Source organism: Theobroma cacao, chromosome 2, assembly GCF_000208745.1.
Source record: "Theobroma cacao cultivar B97-61/B2 chromosome 2, Criollo_cocoa_genome_V2, whole genome shotgun sequence".
NCBI classification, from domain to species: Eukaryota; Viridiplantae; Streptophyta; class Magnoliopsida; order Malvales; family Malvaceae; genus Theobroma; species Theobroma cacao.
In genome coordinates this window covers 30,124,204-30,144,958 of record NC_030851.1, presented here as the reverse complement: position 1 = coordinate 30,144,958, position 20,755 = coordinate 30,124,204, and the positions used below count along the sequence as shown (strand labels likewise).

At 31.7% G+C, this 20,755-nt stretch overlaps 1 protein-coding gene and 1 long non-coding RNA gene across 2 annotated transcripts; one reads left to right on the top strand and one right to left on the bottom strand.

The window, feature by feature from the left end:
• Nucleotides 2,645–5,719, bottom strand: LOC18609326 (CLAVATA3/ESR (CLE)-related protein 25). The gene is made up of 2 exons (XM_007044376.2): nt 5,171–5,719; nt 2,645–4,103 (listed from the first exon to the last, which is right to left on the bottom strand). Exons 1-2 carry the CDS (start codon nt 5,461–5,463, stop codon nt 4,064–4,066), a joined length of 333 nt encoding a protein of 110 aa, XP_007044438.2. The 5' UTR covers nt 5,464–5,719; the 3' UTR covers nt 2,645–4,063.
• LOC108660740 lies at nt 9,073–9,877 on the top strand. Its single transcript, XR_001926412.1, has 2 exons — nt 9,073–9,111; nt 9,804–9,877. It is a non-coding gene; the product is annotated as an uncharacterized LOC108660740 (long non-coding RNA).

Here is a 20,755-nt window from a genome sequence, read left to right as displayed (position 1 = left end):
ACATTAAAATACAAGGGAGCCAAAGTTTTTCTTTTTTCTCTCTCCGGTGGCTCCGCCGAGTCAAAATCATAAAGTGATCGACACGTGTCCGTTAGCTGCTATTCTTTGAACTCCTTTTATTTAATTGTTGGTTGTCGCGCTTAAGTTAGCAACCTTTGCAATTGGCTCCTCTCTCTTTCTTTTTAATTTCAAAATAAGAAGGCGATTAAATGTCAACTAATGATTAGTCAAGCAAAGCTTATCAACAATAAAATAACAATGGTCAAGGAATCTATTGTGATTTCATTCTTTTCATTTCAACACCAAACTAGTCAAATTTGTGAATATTGCTGGGTCAAATAAAACACAAGAAGATTGATTCGGCTTTTGAATTGGGATTCCACCTTTAGAAACGTCTGCTATAATTTGTCCGTAGTTTTTATTTTTATCATTATTATTATTATTATTATTATTATTATTATTATAGGTAGATATTAATGAGAATGTCTTAAATGGTGTCCAATATTCAACTAATAATCTCTCGGGGCTGGGGCTAGGGATAGGGCTATCACCTCAGGCCCGTAAGTCCAGCTCCATTCCGGTCGGAGTTGCACATGGTGAAACTGCAGGCTTGAGGTGGGTGGTCTGATCTAGTTTGAAAAGATAATAAATTTTATTTTTAAAATGTATTTTAAATAGTTATATAAAAGTTAATCTATTGGATCGAGCTCGAGTTTTGCTTTTAAAAAGGAAAGCTCGAAAATCCCCATCAAATTTGAATTTAACTTAAAAAAAAAACCCCTCAAAATAAGCGTTTTTGTGACAATATGCATCTTTCTATCTTTTTACTAGGGATTAAATATGTACCAAAATATTATATATAACATTTCAAAAATTTATAATTCGTGACATTTGAACTTTTATACATTTTACCTTCAACTCAATTTTTTAATAAATACAAAATTAATTTTTTATATGATTTTTAATTATTTAAGTTGTTGTTTAAGTTATTTAATCAATATTTAAAGGATAGGAGCAATTAATTAATGGATAATGTTATATTATGGATAATTTTTTGTGATTTTATTTAAATTTTAATAAAGTTGAGGTATTTTTTTAATTAAACGGATATGGATTGAGTATCTAAAAAAGAATGAATACCCTACCTGTTTGCATCTCAACTTTGCACTTGATTAACTTTCAATATGTTTGAGGGAATTATGCTAGCTAATACATTTTTACCGATAATTTTGTAGGCAGCTAAACTATTCATTATCTAAATAGAAAGTTATAATTATTAGTACTGCCGATTGGTGGCAATGAAGTGCTGTGCCATTATTCTGTTAATTGAATTGATTGTGTGGAGACTCATGAATCTAGTTTGCTAATGGACTCTTTTCATGTTTGGTATCTTTGTCCATACTCCCATCTGCTTGTTAATAGGCTTGAGCACATCTAAAAGATGATCATGTCTTTATACTGCCATGAGATGCCATCCAAAAAATGAACATTTAGTGGATCATTTTCAGATAAATTTAGGGTTCAAATTCTTTACAAATCCATACCTAGCATTATCCCTTGAACTGTCTTCGGATAATTGGAGACAAGGAAAGAGTGGGGGAATTTAGTGCATACATTATTTTCTTTTTTAGGTATTTTCAAAAAATGGAAAGCCAAATGAAACTAAGTCGAGGAATCACATTTCCTTTTTCTTCAGCATGACGCTAGAATAAATTGAGATAGACTGTAGCAACCTTAGGTTTGGCTTGACTTAAAATTCTATCTTTTCTTCTGAATTGAAAAATGTTCATGAAAACTTAAATCCTTTCTTAAGCTCGAAACCTACCTATTTTATTTATTAAAATAAAATATAAATATAAAATAGGAATTATGTAAATTAAGTAATATACTTCCATTATTATATGATATGATGAATTGATAAAAATATTAAAGCACAATATGTAAAAAGGTTTTGAATTATTTAAAAAAATTTAAATAAATTTTTAATCTTTTATTATAATTAATCAAATCATTATATTTTTATCTTATATAAAATATATCATTCTGACTAATAATTGATTAATTGTTGCTAGTCAAAACACCACTTATCATTTTATACTCTAAATTGATATATTGATATATCACAGTGAATGATTATAATTACGTGGTATTTTCGCCCCACATGTTAGCTTCATATGGTATAAAAAATGATAAGTGATATTTTGACTAATAACTGTTAGTTCATCATTAAGTTTAAAATGATTATTAGATCCAAAATAAAAATATAAAAACTAGATTGAACGTAACAAAAGAATAAAAATTTATTTGATTTTTTTTAAATTCATGCTTTATATGTTGAGACTATTACTTTATCCGTGCTCGAGCCAATACAATATATCACCCCAAATTAAAACGGAATTACAACAAGAGAATTTTCTCTGCAACTTAACACTTTCCTAAATACGTTGCTATTCATTTTCTTTCGCTATCCATACATGGCATTAAAGTTACTATGGAATCTTTTTTTTTTTTTTGCTATTGTAGTATGGTTTTGAAATTAAATTAGTAAGATAATTTACTAGCCAGACTAGGTCCATGAAATTGACATATGAAAAAAAAAAGAAACAAAAGTGAATAAAACAAAGCCTAAAACATATAATTTTCTACTATGATTGGAGCGTTGAATATGTCCAACCTCATATAGAATATGGTTATGTTCTTGAATTTCATAAAATTCTTATAAGGTAAGACCATACAAAACTAGAAGAAAGAATAAAGGACATGAGTAAGTAATAGGAAAAGCCCATTGTAATATTGGGCTCAGTTCAGTCCATAGATTGGGTAATACCATTATGCAGTCTTTCAATTCGTCCTGGACTTAACAATGAATGTGGGAGTTGGTTTGTGTTTTTGATTGGCGACTCTCTCACATGCAAAATGCAGGCAAAAGCTTCACCGGCTTGCATCTCCTTTTGCTTTTTCCCTTTTTAGTAAATGCCCCAATTTGAATCTATCTTACTTTAGACCACTTCTTTGCTTTGCTTCTTAGAGCAAACAACAAAAGATGGAGACTGAATAATAAAAAGGTTAAATTTTGCGTGGCGAGAGCAGAGCAGCCCTCTTTTGATTTTTGGTTGGCTATGATGAGAATATATAGCGACTATACGTATGCATGTATGTATGTATTTGTTTATTTCATTCTTTTTCTCTCTCTTTTGTGTTCTCCTTGGATTGCCACGATCGAGATATAAGAATCTCATGCATGTTTACTAAGTTTGAATGGACCCAAAGACCAAAACAGTCCCAGCTCCCACACCAAAGAATCCAGAGAAAAAGACTAACACACAAAGATGTAAAACAACTTTTTCTTTTAGGAGCTTACACCTTTAATTGGTGGATTCACTTTAGTTTTGGAACTCATGCCCAGTGCGCACCTTTTCTAGAATAAAACTCAAAGCTTTGACAAGTACAGTAATTAAACCCAGGCACCCAAAGCCAAAGAACCATTGATTGACAGGTAGGCGGATTTTGGATTTTGGTACATGTCCTCTCATACATGCATGGCTGCAAAGAACATATTTCCCCACTTCCAAATTCTCACCTACTGTTCTTTATCTCTCTCCTTCTCCCTCACTCCCTCTCACTTCTTTGGTTTTTTATCATGCAAAGATTGAACTCCATATCTGTTGCTCACGTTTTTCTTCTCCCACAATTAACGAACTAATTATAATATATTTTCTTTAAGAAAAGAGATAGAGACACTTAAAGTTGATATAGAAAAGGCTACCTATCTGCTTAATATCTTTCTCTCCCTAGATGCTTTTGATGGTGAAGCATATTTTGTAGTATGAAACAAGCTTCCATTTGTTTACTCCTCTCCCAGCACGTCTCTCCATAACAATTCTTGTTTGTTAAAAAAAAAAAATACATGCAGGTTTAATTGGATATTCAAATATTTTCAGTATTTAAAGTCCCACTTCCAAAAACAAAAAAAAAAAAAATACATACATACAAGATACGGCAGATACGCTGGCCTTTGTGGTCATCTTTGGCACTTTGGCTGAAGCTTCCCATACTTTGATGCCTAAGCTTGTCCAGGCGGTCGTCTCGAGTTGCCAGCTCTCCTGTGAAAAAGGAAAAGACTAATTAATCGATAATTATACATAGGATCACAAATCAATCATCTAATTAAGTGGTAAATATATTTAATTACTTAACCAGCTTTGTTACTTAAAAAAAATTATGTACGTCAAAATGGCAATTCATTGTGTGCTTAGGAGTTGCTTGGTCAGCTTTTACTGATTTGGTAATCAGCTACACCACACCCAAGTTCGAAAAAGAGAAAAAAAAAAAGGTTTATTGCAGATTTTGATTACAACTAATGAAAAGGAGAGAAAGAAAAGACCAAAGAAAAAGTTACCATACAAAAAAGTAATTAAAGGCTTTGTAAATGCAGTATGCTAACGATAATTAGGTTTGGATAAGCAAGATTAAGAGATGGAGTAAAGTGAAGAGACCGGCTTTATTTCCTTTTCTTTTGTTGTAAGTGGCTAATGGGGATTAAAACATAACGGACCACAAGTACAAAAGGACTCAATGTAACAGTTAAAAGCAAACACACACACACACACACATATATATATAAGCTTCCAGGATTTCATAACAATTCTTTTTTTTGTAAAATATTAAGGAAGAAGCCATCTTTTTTATGCGTATTAAACACTCAAATTTAAAGGCAAATGTGTACACATAATGCCTAGTATATAACAATACATGTAACACGTTCTCCAAATTGAAGAAAAGATTACAAATTACTTAAATGATTTTGGTCTTAAAGTTGTTTGTAACTGGAATAAAAACTTTAGCATGCAAAAATATTTACAACTAATTATAACACTTCTTGAAGACTTGACGAAAAGAAAAAAAAACAGAGAGAAAAAGGAAGGAAGAAAACCAAATTAGCTATATATATATATATTCTAATTATTCTTTCCCATGGCTATTCAAAAGCAAAAATTATTCTTTCCCATGATATTAGAAAACAAAAAGATATATATATATATATTTATTTATGCAAACCATGCATATTATTCGGATAAACTGATAATAAATTTCAACCACGTTGTCACATACAATAGCATATAATTTATGTTGGCCAGATAATGAAAATGTACAGTATATAAAGCCACACCTGTTATGAATAGGATCTGGTCCATTAGGAACTCTTCTTTTGCTCATGTAGTTGAGATCCAGCTGCGGATGCCCATCAATCAACGACTTTCCTCTACCTAATACCTTCGCATGCTCCTGCAGCTTTCCCGTCGATGATGATGTCTCAGTTCTTAATGTCGTCTTTGTTTCGTTCCCTTCACTTTGCAGTGTCCCAACTAACAAAACTAAGATAAACCCCAATACTACGAGTGTTCCAAACAGGGCTTTAGAGAACAAAGAACTAGTACTACTACTACTACCACAACCGCCCATGATTAATTATTTTCCTTTATATATATTTCCTATATTTAATTTCTAGGACATAGAGGACGGAGGGAAGGAAAAAAAAGAGTTTTAAAGGGAGATTATTATCGTTAAATGATGATTGGAATACGGTTTATAAGAGGAAGAGAGGAAAGAAGAAAAGAAGATAAAGAGAGAGGGTGGGTTAAGGCAAGAATTTTTTGTTTTTTAGGTGATGAGGCAGTTGTTTTTTTCACTTCATGGTTGGTATTCTTTATAGAGAGGTGGTGGAGTACGTCGATTCTGTTTGCACTTTCTCGAAGAGAGAGAGAGAGAGAGAGAGAGAGAGAGAGAGAGAGGACACAGCTGGTTTCGAACGTGACATGGAGGGAACCCCTTTGCTTTATACGCTGATCTTCTTTTGCTTTGAGTTTGGGTATTTTCATGCACTTAAATTACCAAAAGACGACCTGCCTTACCTACGAGAAGAAGAAAGCATTATACTTTAGATACTCCATGCAGTTGGAAGTGATATATACGGCTCTAAAGATTTGAGGCATAACTTCTTTATAACTTTGGCTGCAATTGGTACTTTTTAGAAGATTAATCATATTCTAGTGTTTTGTATGACAGAAAAGTAAGAGATTCAATACACCGTAATAAAAATTAAATATATATATATATATATATATATATATATAAAAATGTAAATATATATGTACGATGAATGAAAAATAAGAAGAGAAATCGTTATTATCTCCCTTCTTTGATAAATAACTAGAGGAAACAACTTACATTTTTCTATACCCTATAAACCTATCCTTTTCTATAAGAAGAAAACATACTCGATTCATTATTCATTATTATTTTACCCACATTTTTTAGTAATATGACTTTACATATATATCTATTATATATATATATATATATATCTCAATGAATTTTCATTTTCCTCCTATCAACATGGTGCCGAGGAATCTAATTGTGCTGCACATCATAAATATATCTATTGTCTCATGTAAAGTTATAATTAAGCTGCCAAATCAAAGGTTTTAACGCTAAATGCAAGTGTTTTTTTTTTCTTCTTTTTTTGGAAATCTCGTTCTAGCTAGTTTAGGAATTATATATCTCTACAAATATGAGAAATTATTCCTTGGAATCAAACTATTTCATAAACTTCAATTATGTAAGTTGTCCAAAAAGCCAGAAAAAGAGCCTACCTTATATAGGTACGTGACAAACTGTATTGTACAGTATCACTCAAGACACAATGAATTCAGCCTCTCATTGGTGGGGTTGCTATTGAAAATGCTAGAATATTAATCCAGCGCTTTAGAATTTAGATGTTTTAATTAGGGATGTAAATGGGTTGTTATATGGGTACCTGAGGTATCGATAACGTAGGGTTCGGGTACTCTATATTTGGTTATGAGACGGACTAAAGTACATAAGGTTTAGGTACTCTATATTCGGTTATGGGACGAATTAAGGTAAGGCTTTTAAAAGCCAACACAAATTTGACTAGGTTTTGGGTATCACTTTTAGGATACCATACACCCGAACCCGATTATATATAATGTTATAAAAGTTTTAAATTTAGTGAGATTTGAACCTTTGTGCTTCTTAGCTTTAAGATAATCTTTTCCATTTCAATCAACCTACTTTTTTATAAATTAATAAATATAATATTAATTTATATTAGTCTAACTATGGTGCAAAATTTAAATATGTAAAATTTTATTGTTAGAAGGGAAAATTTTCATAAAATTTCCAAGCACATAATGTAAACTTTTCATAAATTTTCAATAAACAAATTTTTGTAAATAGGACAAGGTTAGGGGTTCGAAAGGATGAAAATTTTTTTATGATTTAAATTTTAATTATTAGCAAATTACATATGAATTAATGTAAAATATTTTTTATTCAAGTTTAGGGTTTGGGTTATTAAACAGATATCTAAATACAAAAAATTTGCCTTGTATAATCAAGTATTTAACGAATTCATATAATTAATGGATAATGTTTTACTATTAAGATTCAGTTTTGGATAATGTTTTGCAATTTTATGAGAGTTTTAATAAGATTCAAATACCTTAATAGTTAAATGGTTTCGGAGTTGGATACTTAAAAATTAGTAAATACTCTACCCGTTTACATCTCTAGTTTTAATTTAGCTAGAAATCATTCATAATTAAACACCACATGATATCTATATCTATATATAAAAAAACTAATGAATAACTAAATAAATAACAAATAAACATAAAATGAGATAAAATTCATGCTCGGTAGGTCTTGAATCTAGATGATAATCATTGAGTTTTGTCTTAATTAATATATTTTATGATTAGCACAAGAAAGATAAGTCGCCACTAAATTAGAGGCCTTTTATCTTTACCATGTCTCGTAGAGGCAAATACTATGCTGTAAAGAGTTCAATATATAGGATTGTTCATCATTAGATTTTTACTATAATCTTTCAATATGCATATACTTGAGCACTTAATTTAATGGTTGGTTTTTTTACTCAAAAAGTCGAGTTTGATCCCTCTTTTCAAAATCAAAAGAAAAAAAAACCAAGATTTACACTACTTCTCTTTCTTGGTCTTCTTTAAGTTTACGGTGTAGAGTGACTCTTGTGATAAGAAGAGATAGTTTTTCAAATAAGTGAACAAGATGTATAGAAAGCGGCGGAGAAAAAAAGTTAAACAGTCCCTAAAGTATTAAGTGTCATGACAAGTGGTGATAGATAAAGTGTAGAGAATAGGTAAGCAACAGAGTAAGGTTGAGAATTGAGTGGAGAAAGGCGAAGTAGAAGAGAATTTGAAAAAGACTATTTAGAGAAAAAACGCTTATAGTGAATGTTTATCTACCTCTTCCTAAGAAATCTTGTTTTGCCAACATGAATTGTCAAAGCTATATATATAGTGTCAAGCTCTACTCTATAATATACTTGCCATGTCATTTGTGTATTTCACAACATGCTTGCATACTTGAATACCTCAAAAAAATCGTCAAAAGTCGGTAGTGTACCTAGTGGTACAACTAAGTTGATTTAAGCCTCGAACTAGTTCAAATAAAGATTTTAAGATGCAATTAAGAGTTATTGAATCTTAGAATGACTTAATATGGTGATTCAAAGTTCGGGGATTGATTTGGAGTTAAATTAGAATTTTCATAACGTAGGGGTAAAATGGTCATTTTTCCATCTGAGGGTAAATTTTTGATGGTGGATGAAATTTTGATCAAGTTTGACTATTTGGAACATAATTTGAGCTTGAGAAGTGAAAAATTTTAATTTCAACAAATTTTCAAACATAAGGGCAAAAAGGTCATTTCACGTGTCCACAAGGACGTAATTAGAATTTTTGAAATTTTACACCACCTTGACACTTGTCAAACCCATGAAATTCATTTTATACTTTGGATAATTGAGGGATTTTATGTGGTGGAGAAGAAATGCTTAATTATTAAGTTTTATGCATGGACCAATCACATGGTGACAAGTGTCAAGCTTTAATATTATTATATTTTCCTTTATAAACACAACTAAAACTCTCCCATCTCATTTCTCTTGGCCGGCCAAGGCAGGAACAAAAGGGAAAAAGCATAGAACAAACCCTAGAGAAGAAAATCAAGAGAAAATTCATTAGATTTCAAGGAATTAAGCAAGTAAAGGTAAAATTTCTTAATTCTAGCTTGTGATCTACCTTTCCTATGCATTCTTTTTCAATTACCATGGTTAAAATTCAAGATCTCATGAAGGATTCATGGCTGACCGAATTTAGGGAGAGAAGATTTGATGATTTATTTGGTTAGATTTCAAGGTATCTTAGTGTTTTTAGTTGTTTGGTGATGTTTAGCATGAAAAACAAGCAAGAAATTTCATGCCCTTCACCCACACTCCTTGGCTGAAATTTTCAAGAGAGAAATTGGATAATGGACTTTGATGAATTTCATGCTATTTAGGTGTTTTTAGTTGTTTTATGATGTAAGGTGTAAAAATCAAGCATGAAAATTACATGTTCTACACTAAACCTTCAATGGCCGAATTTTACAAGGAAGATATTGATGATGGATTTTTGTGATATTACATATTATTTAACTTGTAATTGATGACTTGGAGTGTTGGAAGTGGAATCAAGTTAATTGGAGTTGAATTGGATGTATTGGCCAATTAACCGGTGTATAGATCGAATTATGCCAATACCATTTTATTTCGATACATAATTGAAGCTACGTAGAACACCATATTTAGATAATAATCCGAACATTTCGCATCCCATTTCATGCATTCATATAGAGCCTAAATTAGTTTTATAACGGTTTAGTACAAATATAGTAAATTGCTTGTTGTGCATTATGTTTAGGTGGTGAAACTTCCGATAAGGGTAAGGAGATTGTACCCGAAGATCGGGACTAGGAGTACTTTGACTCCCGATATTGTGAGTAACCTTATTATCGTCTTAATTATCTAAAGTAGTTTTTATTCGTTTTTGTGATTTTATAGAAAAATGAGTTTAAATGGTAAATCCTTATGTTTTATAAGTAAAATGTGATTAAATGAAATGAGTTTTATAAATCATTTTGAAATTGAATGATGATTTTAGAAATTGAGTAATTGGAGACTGTTTGATTGTGTTGTAAATTTATGGTTTGAATTAAATGGCTTATGGTGATATTGGCATGAATGGCTGAATTGGAAATTGTGTTGAAATTGTATGAATTGTTTATTTTGCCTTAACAGGCTGGGTAGTAATATAATTACCATGTCATGCTGTCGAAACTTTTATTGATTTGGTGGGATATTGATTAGTCACTGCAGTAGGCAGGGTTTCGTGGACCAGCCTATTAGAGAGCGGCACGGTAAACCCGATTATATTTTACCTCGGTATGAGAGGCTTGGAGGGTATCTCCTGAGGTAAAGCTTTAGAGTTCACGACACGCTAAACCACCACGTGAGGGTGAACTCAGTCAACGCCAAGGAACGACTATGCTTTTAAACGTAAAAATGTGTTTTATGCGTATATGAACTTTTCTTTAATAGCCTTGACGGACTCGGTTAGATGCCCTGGCCAAGGTATCCTTGAGAATGAGTTTTGGCACGAGCCAAATTTTTAAGAAATTCATAAGCTATGTTGATTATTTGAGTGAAATGAAATTATTTTATTTAGTTGAAATGAGTTTGAAACGTTATGAATCATAGTACGATGAACTAATTTAAATTGTCTCTATTTACTCGACTTTAGATATTTTAGATGATGTTTGTTTACTCATTGAGTTTATATAAACTCACCAACCTCCTTTCCACTCATTCCAAGATCAGGACAGTCCGTAAATAGTTGATTAAGTTGAGGGTTATTAGTGGACTCACCTCTTCAAAAATTGTAGGTCCACAACCTTTGTTACCTTTGGTCATTCGGGGGCCCACGCGTCATTGTAAATTAAATTACATACTCTGGTTATCTGTGTTATTGTATGTATGGATTTATTTTGCTTTTACGCTATAAAAATTATTTACGCAGAGTTTTATAAATATTGTTTTATAAGAAAATAGAATATTTCATTTAATATTTTTATTTTATTCTATTAGTTACAATTTCACCCTAAATGAATGTTTTAGACATAAAAACTTGCTTTTAGTTATGAAATGTGTATTTTCCCCTATATATATATTATATTTTCAGCAGGTTTCAAAATTTTTGAGAAAAATGATCAAAATGCCATTGTGAGACAGAAAATATTTTTATTATTGTTTTGATTTGAAAATAGCTTATAATCTTTTAAAATATGATATTTAGTAATTATTGCTCACAAGGGAGGTGCGAAAACTGATATTAAGCCTTGCGAGGTTTCGGTTGGCATTCAGGATAATGAATATTTATTGAGACATCGCGGCGGTTGTCACGGGCTCGAGGAGAGTACCGGGTCGTGACATATAGAGTAAGAAGAAACAATTACTCAAGAACAGAGTTTAATGCACATATTGACTAATAGTACTGGAAAGAATTTTAATGTACATAATGGATAACATTTAAAGAAAATACCTTTAATATACATAATGGGTAATAGTTATTGAAACCTTATGATGTGGTCATTGAAGGTAGTGATTTTTTCTAACATATGACTATTAATGGTATAATGAGAGTTGCTCCTATGTAAAAGGGAATGGGGAAAAAGGAAAAAAAACTAAGAAGGAAAAGTATGAAGAGGTTAAGAGGAAGACCTTTTAAACTATCTTTATATCTAAGTTACCAACTCGAGCTCTCCAAAACATTCTTAGGTGAAATTAGTTTGTGAATCTCGTCACTTGTTTTGAGCTACTTTCACTACTATCTGCATCATATAACTGTTCTAGTTATTCAGGTTGTTCTCATTACTCTTTATATAGTATTATGCTTAATGTTAGTAATAAGTTAGTAATTAAAATCAAGTATTTATATGTTGTCCCCTACATGAGAATTTTTGGCTTGAGAAGTTCTTAGACATCATTAGTAATGTAGAAGTGAAAGATAGGGTGACTTGTAAGAATAAATTTAAAGCTTGAAATATGGAAAAGTTATATATATGTATGCATGTATGTATGTATGTATTACGCTATAATGCCTTATGCGTGGTGGTATATTGGCACAACATGTACACCATGCATGGTGGCATGCTAATGCCTTGTGCACAAAGTCATGCTAATGTCTTGTATGTATAAATGTTTTGAGCATACATCTTTAACACTTCTTTCTTGTTTTTATGTGAAAACCTTTTTTTTTTGCTTTGTGTTTCTTGCTTTATTGCCCTTTACATGGAAATTATTTTATTGAAAATAATATTTTTTCCATACATGAGGATATATATATATATATATATATATATATATATAATAAATAAAATTCAACTAAAGAGGTTAATTAATCTTAAAAGGAAAGTAAATGTTTTCAATTAAAATCTTGATCCTTTATGCCATGTAAATATAAGGTTGTTGTGAATTTTTTTCTAATTCAAAATAAAGCAATATTTAGAGCAAAGCAATGGTTTTTTTTTTTTTTTTTTATAAATCTCTTTAAACAAGTAAGTCTTTCTCTCTTTCTCTTTTTCTCTTTTTCTCTTTCTAATAAGAACATAGGAAAAGTTTAAAATTATTTCTTTGATCTAAAATCATTAGGACCAAAACTACTTTTTCTTGCTTTTTTGGAATCAATATATTTTGTTTCCCATGTACATAGGGGTTTCCTATGAGTAAGGCTTTCTTACATGCACATGTAGGGGTATTTTAATAAATAAGGGTAATTTTAGAAATTGACATTACATTCCCAGTAAAGTATTCGTAAACCAAATGTTGCAATGTTATATTTCCTGCATTTTAATTATTACTTTGCTTATATACCAAACACTACGATGTTATCTTCCCTACAATCACATTACTTGTAATTACATTGTATTATAAGGTACCAAACACCACCTTATTGTTGTCCTCCATTGTTTGCATCCTCTATTGAGAAGCTTGGAGCATTTTCATTAGGTTTTGGATGTATGTGGGAATAAGTGCATCTTGATTATTGGTAAAATTGTCCATTTTTTCGAATAACGTATGATTTTTCTAGTAAAATTTACTTATTGCAAGCATTCCTCCCCAATGGAGTTGTCAAAATAAAGAACGGTTCTTGTGATAAGAAGAAGGGTTCTTGTATAAAAAGAGGTAGTACTGTAAATAAGTAAAAATGATGTACTAGAGGTAATAGAGATAAAGATTGAAAGTCTATAACATATTGAATGTTGTGGTAGATGGTTATTACAAAGTGTAGAGAATAAGTAAACGATAGAGTAAACCTAAGAATCGGGTGGAGATGGGCTAAGTATAAGAAAGTAATGGGCATTTCTAATAGATAGTATTACTGGTGTAATGAGATTTCATCTTAAGTTAAAAGGAAGATGGAAAAGGTAGAATGGAAAAGTAATTGTACTTCAAGAAAAGATTAAGAGGAAGACTTCTTAATTGTCTCCATATCTAAGCCATAAAGCCAAAGACTTTCGAATATCCCAAAATGAAACTATCTTGTAAAACCTACCACTTATTTTAGGCAATTTGTGTTGTTATCTGCGTGATATAGCTATTTTACTTATTCAGGTTGTTCTCATTACTTATAGCATTATATTTACTGTTAAATAACTTTTAGAAAAATAATAAGTTAATAGCTAAAATCAAGTATTTACTCTTAAAGATAAAGGTTGAAGATTAAACATGTGCTCTATATATGATAATGATTTGTTAGTTAGTTGCAAATATAATAGGAACACATGCATCATGTGTGATTGGTCTTATTATAACGTCTTCTGTAACAGAATCTTTTCTTTATCTAATACTACTACACATTGTATATGTGATACCCCAACCTCTATAGGCTTGTAGCTAAGCATAGATGTAATAATACGAGCCAGGGATAGTTTCGTCATTTTCTCTAATAAGCTCCTAGAAGAAAGTTTTATGATATTTTAAGGCTTAAATGGGTATAAGACTACATAAACGATGTGTGCTGATGAAAACACAAAGAAAACTAGAAGTTTCAACAATTTTCATAACAGGGGTAAAATGGTCATTTTTCACCTCCGATTAAAATTTTATGTTTTTATGAACCCGAGTATGTTTAGACCATTATGGATTTTGTCCCAGTGTTAAAAGAGTAAAAAGATTGCATAAAAGATTGGAGGAGAATAAGTTAATTGGTGGAAAGGCATTTTCATAATTTTATGGGAATGGATAAGTTGGCCTATAAATATCTGGAAATTTCCAGCACCTTCTTGAATTTCCAGCAGCTGGTCTTCTTCTTCTTCTTCTCCTCTCTCACGTTTCTTCAAACTCCATGGAACCTTGATTTTCAAACTTTCACAACTTTCTCTCTCTAGCTCCAATTTTCATGCTTTTGGTGCACCCTTCCATAAACCCTTGTGCTATTTCATCTTCTCACTTCAAAAACCTTGAAATATCTTGTTTTCATACTTTCTCTCACTAGTTGGGCATTCTAGAGAAAGAAAAAGGGAATCATTCCATTGATTTGGAAGCTATTGGAAGAGAATCCAACTACAAAGGAAACCTAGGGTGAGTGATGCACCAAGTTTGATTTTTAGCTGCAGAAATTGCTAGTAATTGTGATTTATGAGCTGTTTTATTGTTTAGTATGTTCATTACTTTTTAGTGATTAAGATAGTGAACATAGATAGCCATTTAAAGTGGCAATTGAAAACTAGCTAAGAGATAGCTTTTAGAGTTCATAGTGTGTAAATTAATCTATTATTTATGTTAATGTGATCCTAGGTTTTTAAGGAAACACCATCATTCCAATTGGATCATTAGGGGAATTTGAGTCAATTAAAAGTTCTACAATCAATTGGTGAGTGGACTACCTTCAAAACTGATTTTCGGAATATGATGGATTTGACAAAGTGTTTGAATGATTTTATACAATTTTTCATGAAAATGAATGCCTTGGGAACAAGCTTTTGAGAAAAGGTTAATGTTATGAAATGTGATTATTATGGATTTTTATGTGGCTGCATTATGTTGATATACATATATGCTTGAGTATAATGTTGTGTAATTATATTGACTCGGCTATTTGCAAGTAGGGAGTGCGCATAAGTTGAGGATGACCCAGTTATGTGCGAGTAGGGAGTGCGCATAACCTGGTGATGACCCAGCCATATGCGAGTAGGGAGTGCGCATGAGCTGGTGATGATGATGATGGGTATATATGTATATATATACATGTAAATATGTGTGTTATAGGAAATTGATGGATAATGGGTTATGGTTGTAATGCATGTGAAACTTGACATGTTAAACTTTGAGAAATTGTTATGTGTTTTCATGTTGGTTTGGACCTTTTGGCAAGGTGGTTTTTCCTTTGGGAGAAAGGTAAATTTTGCATTGATGCCCTATATTTCGCTGCAGCGAGAAACTCTCGGGTTTTGAAGGGGTACACTGGCCAAAAACTCGCTGCAGCGAGGATGCATTTTCGCTGCAGCGAGAATGACATTGTAGCTTCTCGCTGCAGCAAGAAACATTCTGTTTCTGGGTAGAAATTTCGCTGCAGTGGTCTCCTATCTTGTTCAATTGCCATCCTATCTTTCACTTCTTTGCTACCATATCAGAGCATGGACTTCTAACATTAAGGATTAAATGAGTTAAGTTTAAAATGAGGAGGTTTAGTGAGAAACCCTCGGCCAGTTGAGAAACCCTCATTTGGTTAATAACTAAATCTCAACGTCGCTGCAACGAAAATGCATTCTCGCTGCAGCGAAGATTCGTTGTTGTATTTGACTTGCTTGTGCAATATTGAAGCTTTCATTCTTCAAATGATTGTTATGTATAGGTTCATGATTTTCAAATGATTAATCACTTAAGGGCTCGATAAGGGGTTTTATTAGGAATGAACCAAATTTCATTGTTTTGAAACAAGTGCATCACGATTTTAAATTTTCCTTTGTTGTTGCTTGTTCCCTTCCTTATTCACTCACTGGGTTTATACTCACCATTTCAAATTCATGTTTTCAAATCACGAGGCAGCCGGTAACTAGGACGAGGTATCCTTGTAGACCTGTGTCCATCTTTTAGTAGGTGTCTTGGCATTCAGTAGCTGTACATTCATCTGAGTCCTTCCGCTGGAAGTCGAGTGTTATTTTGTTTTATATAGACAAACTTAATGTAAATTATTAGAATACATGTTGTAGACATTGTATGTAAATTTTTAAGGAGTAATGCCAGTACGAGTTGGCAATGTATATCACTATTTGATTCAAAAGTATGAAATATGATTTAGCGATATTTGATGAATGATAAGTAGGATAAATCGATAGGCTTGCTTGGGCTTAATAGATTACATTTATTGGGCCCTTGCGCCAGTCATGGCTCGAAAATTTGGGTCGTGATAGTATATAAGCCCTTTCTCTTGTACATACTTTATTGATTGAATACAAAAAATCCATTTGATATCTTTTTCATGGTATTTGAGGGGATGTGATTAGGGGTTCTCTGAAAAATTTCTTCAATTCTTTGATTCTTTCATTTTTTGTTCCTTTCATTTTTTACTAAGCTTGACTTTCATAAAAAAAATTCTCACAATCGATCATTAATCTTTGCTTTGGTCATCAAATTTCTCAATCAAAATGTCAGATTCAACCTCAAAATCACAAGTTTTTGTCACTGAAGATCCACATTTCTCTTTTCATCTTTGTCACATAGATAATCATGGATTTGTGGTGATAACACCAAAATTAACCTTTGTAAATTATCACTCATGAAGTAGATATTTCCTTTTAGCTTTTTCAATTTAGAATAAAACATGCTTCAACGATAGATCTATTCTTAAGCCAGATGTCAAAGATGATACTTATGTTCCATGCCCTCAATGGAACAACTTAATTGTTGCATGGTTGCTAGAGTTTATCTCCCCACCGATGGCTATTAATGTCTTTTATGAGGAATCTGCTAAAGAGATCTAGAAAATTCTCAAAGAATGTTTTTTCTACTTGATGAGGCCAAAATATGCAATTTATAGAATTTATATTGCAATATTTCTCAAGTAGTTCAATATGTGGATGATTACTTTATTGAGCTTTTAGTGGAATTTGGGAAAAGTTGAAAAAATATAGATCGTTGCCTCACTGTGAGTGTGGTAAGTGTACTTGAAGCTGTACTCAGAAATATGCTAATATGATGCAACAAGATAATGTTTTTTGCTTCCTTAATGGATTAAATGAGAGCTATTTGGGTTTAAGATTGCATATCATTATGCTCAAACCTTTCCTAAGTTTAATTGAGGTGTACGACTTAGTTTTGAGGGAGGAAACATAGAGGTCATATCAATTGCAAATTCGACCTCTAGCTGATTCAACAGTCATGGTTGCTACAACCAAGGGAAAAGAAAGGTTCAAGAATGATTTGGTGTGTTCAAATTACAGAAAAGTTGGACACACTAAAGATAAATGTTCTTGCATTATTGGCTTTCTTCCGAATTTTACGTTCATTAGAGGAAATGGAAACAATACTAAGAAAGCTATGTCATCAGTCTCGTCATTTAGTAATCCTGCCAATCAGTTAGAGTTTGAATCTCATGAAGATAAAGAAAATAGTCAAGTGTCAAATTAGTCTTTAAAAAAAAAGTCATATTAGAAGCTTATGAATCTTCTCAATGAGCACAATCTATAGGGCTTTGATGGTATACCTACTTAGTAAACACCACTTGTCAATTTAATTTTTTTGTCACCACATCAACAAAATCAAGAAATTAACCATCAATAGCAGAATCAACATGTATCTACATCATCTCAACCATCTATTGTTACTAGTATCATTACTCACTCGAATTTTAATTCTCATATATGTTCTTTTGCATCAAATATTGCACAAAATGTGTTCATGTTTAATTACAAATCATGGATTGTGGACACTAGAGCTACAGACCATATAACATGTTCTTTACATTTTTTCATTAGTCATAGACCTGGCAAAGAAGTTACAGTTCAGTTACCAAATAATGTAGAAGTAGTGGTAACACATATAGGAAAAGTCTAAATGAGTTCTATCCTTATACTTGATAATGTGTTTCTTGTACCATTTTTTAATTTTAATCTATTGTCAGTAAGTCAACTAACTTCTTCAAAGAGACATTGTGTGATATTTACTAATAAGTATTGCATGATTCAAAACATAGCTTCATGGACAAGAATTGGTCTTGTTGAAGTTAAGACTGGCCTGTCTCTCATGCAATGCAAGCTATTTGATAAAATGTCTCAAAGACCTGTTGTTTTTGTTTCTAATATTTTTGCTTTAGTTTGTAATAAAATTCTTGAAGGATTTGACCTCTAGCATCATAGACTAGGTCATATATCATTTAGAAGATAAAACTTGTTCAACAATTATATCCTCATGTTTCTTTCAATGAGAATTCTGTTTGTCACGTCTGTCAATTAACTAAACAAAAGAAAATTCCATTCCCAATTCATGTTCAATCAGTTGTTGCATCATTTGATCTAATCCATACTTATATTTGGGAGCCATGTGCTAAAAAATCTATACATCAATTCTTTCTTACAACAGTGGATGACTTAACTAGATTTACTTGGATTTTTTAGATGAAGTCAAAGTCTGATGTTACAATTATAATACCTACTTTTTATAATTTTGTTCTTACACAATTTAATACTAAAATCGAGCAATTTCAGTGAGACAATCGCTCAAAATTTAGATCGGCTAGTTTTTACTTTTAAACATGTATTGTTCATAGTCTTTCCTGTGTTGAAACACACAAGCATAATGATGTTGTGGAGAGAAAACACCAACATCTTCTTGTGGTAGCTAAATCTCTTTTATTTCAATCTTCATTATTAACCAAATTTTTGGGATAATGCTAGTTTGACAGCTACTTATCTTATAAACAGAACTCCTACAATTGTCCTGAATCAAAAGACAAAAATGTTATATCATAAACTTTTAACTTATCGTTAGAAATGTTAGCTTAGTAAATAAGTGACAAGAATGTCCAAAAAAGAGGTGAATTGGACTTTAAAAATTTAGAGAACTTGAAATAGAGTGCTATAGCTGACTATGCCTGTGATTCTTTTGAAAAAACAAGTTTAGGGTCGACTATGATGATTCAATAGTCGATCCTAGAATAGCAAACAATTTCAGAAATTGCAAAGGAAGTTTCTTGAATGATTTAATGAACATGCCAAATTATAGCAATTTTACACAAATGAAGATACGAAAAAGATTACTTTTAGACTGCTTAAAACATTTTTCAAGTGTAAGTTTATGAAAACCAAATCAAGAACTATTCTAAAAAATCTTTTCAATAAGAAATGCACATGCTAAAGGAGAAAAACAAATTGAACAAAAACACAAAATAAGAAGTGAAAGATGTAAATAAGAACGCAAGTAATTTATGAGATCGATGTTTTTTAAATAAAGTGCAACAAACCAAAGCAATGGTAAAAATGATGACACAAATGTTTTTATAGATGTTTGGCTTTTTGAAGTGCTTATGTCCTCTCATTTGGATCACTAAGGAGTTTCAAATCCATTATGGAAAATGCTTTTTTTTTAAACGAGATCAAGCAAAACCCTCTCAATGGCTTTTTCAAGGTTCAACCATAACGTTTATAATTGTTTTTTAGTGGGCTCAAGCGCAGCCCTTAATTGCCTTTTCATAAGAGTTATCAAAACCGTCATAATGCCTTTTAAGGGAGCAAGCACAACCCATACTAACTTTTCAAGGCTAAGTTAAAACCATTACAAGGATGGAAATAAGGAATAGCAAGAGTGCCTCTAAGAGGTAGATTTTGTTGGGTAAGTACAAAGGAAGGAGAATGCCTAAATAATGGGTACAAAGATTAGAGTGAAAGCACAAAAAAATTTTTGCTCAAATAGGAATGCTTGATTTTCCTTGGTATTTCTCTATTTTTTTTTCAAGATTTTGATTCTCAAGAGTTTGACCTTATTCTCTCTTTTTCCACATATTGAAATGCTTGCAAATGGTCTTCTTTATAGTTGAAAGAATTTTGTAGCTGTTGGAATTGAATCAGATAAAGAACTAGCTATTAGTCTTTTGAAGTTTGTGACAACATTCATCTGTAGTCGAGCATAGACATCTGGCAGTTGACTATGGCTTTTAAAATTTTGAGTTTTAACTCTAATAGTTGAGTATATAAGTCATATAGTCGATCCACTTCCTAAGAGCTCCTCATTTTTTAGTTTTGCATTTAGTAGTCAACTAAAGCTTTCTCTATAGTTGACTAGTGCTAGCTTTCTTCAAGTTTCTCATGCATTCTTGCCAAAGGGTCGACTGGTGCTTCCTCTATAGTTGACTGATGCTTCCTTTCTTCAAGCTTCTTATGCATTCTGCTAATAGATCGATTACCCAAGCCATATAGTCGACTGCTGCCTTCATTTTCTCGTTATTTGTGTACATATAGTTGACTATGTGTTCCTTGTAGTCAAGTATTGAGCATAATGTTGTGGAAATTTATCATCCTTGAGTGGCTTAAGGTAAACTCCTCACCTTGTGAACCTATCTTGAAATTCTAGTCATCTCAAGAGTAATTGTTAGGGAGATCATAAAAAGATCCTGTGAGACCTCAACCTCTATAGGCTTGTAACTAGGCATAGATGCCATAACACAAGCTATGGGTAGTTTTGTCATTTCCTCTAATAAGCTCCCAGAAGAAATTTTTATTATATTTTAAGGTCTAAATAGGTATAAGATCTTATAAATGATGAGTAATGATGAAAACACAAAGAAAACTAAAAGTTTCAATAATTTTCACAACAGGGGCA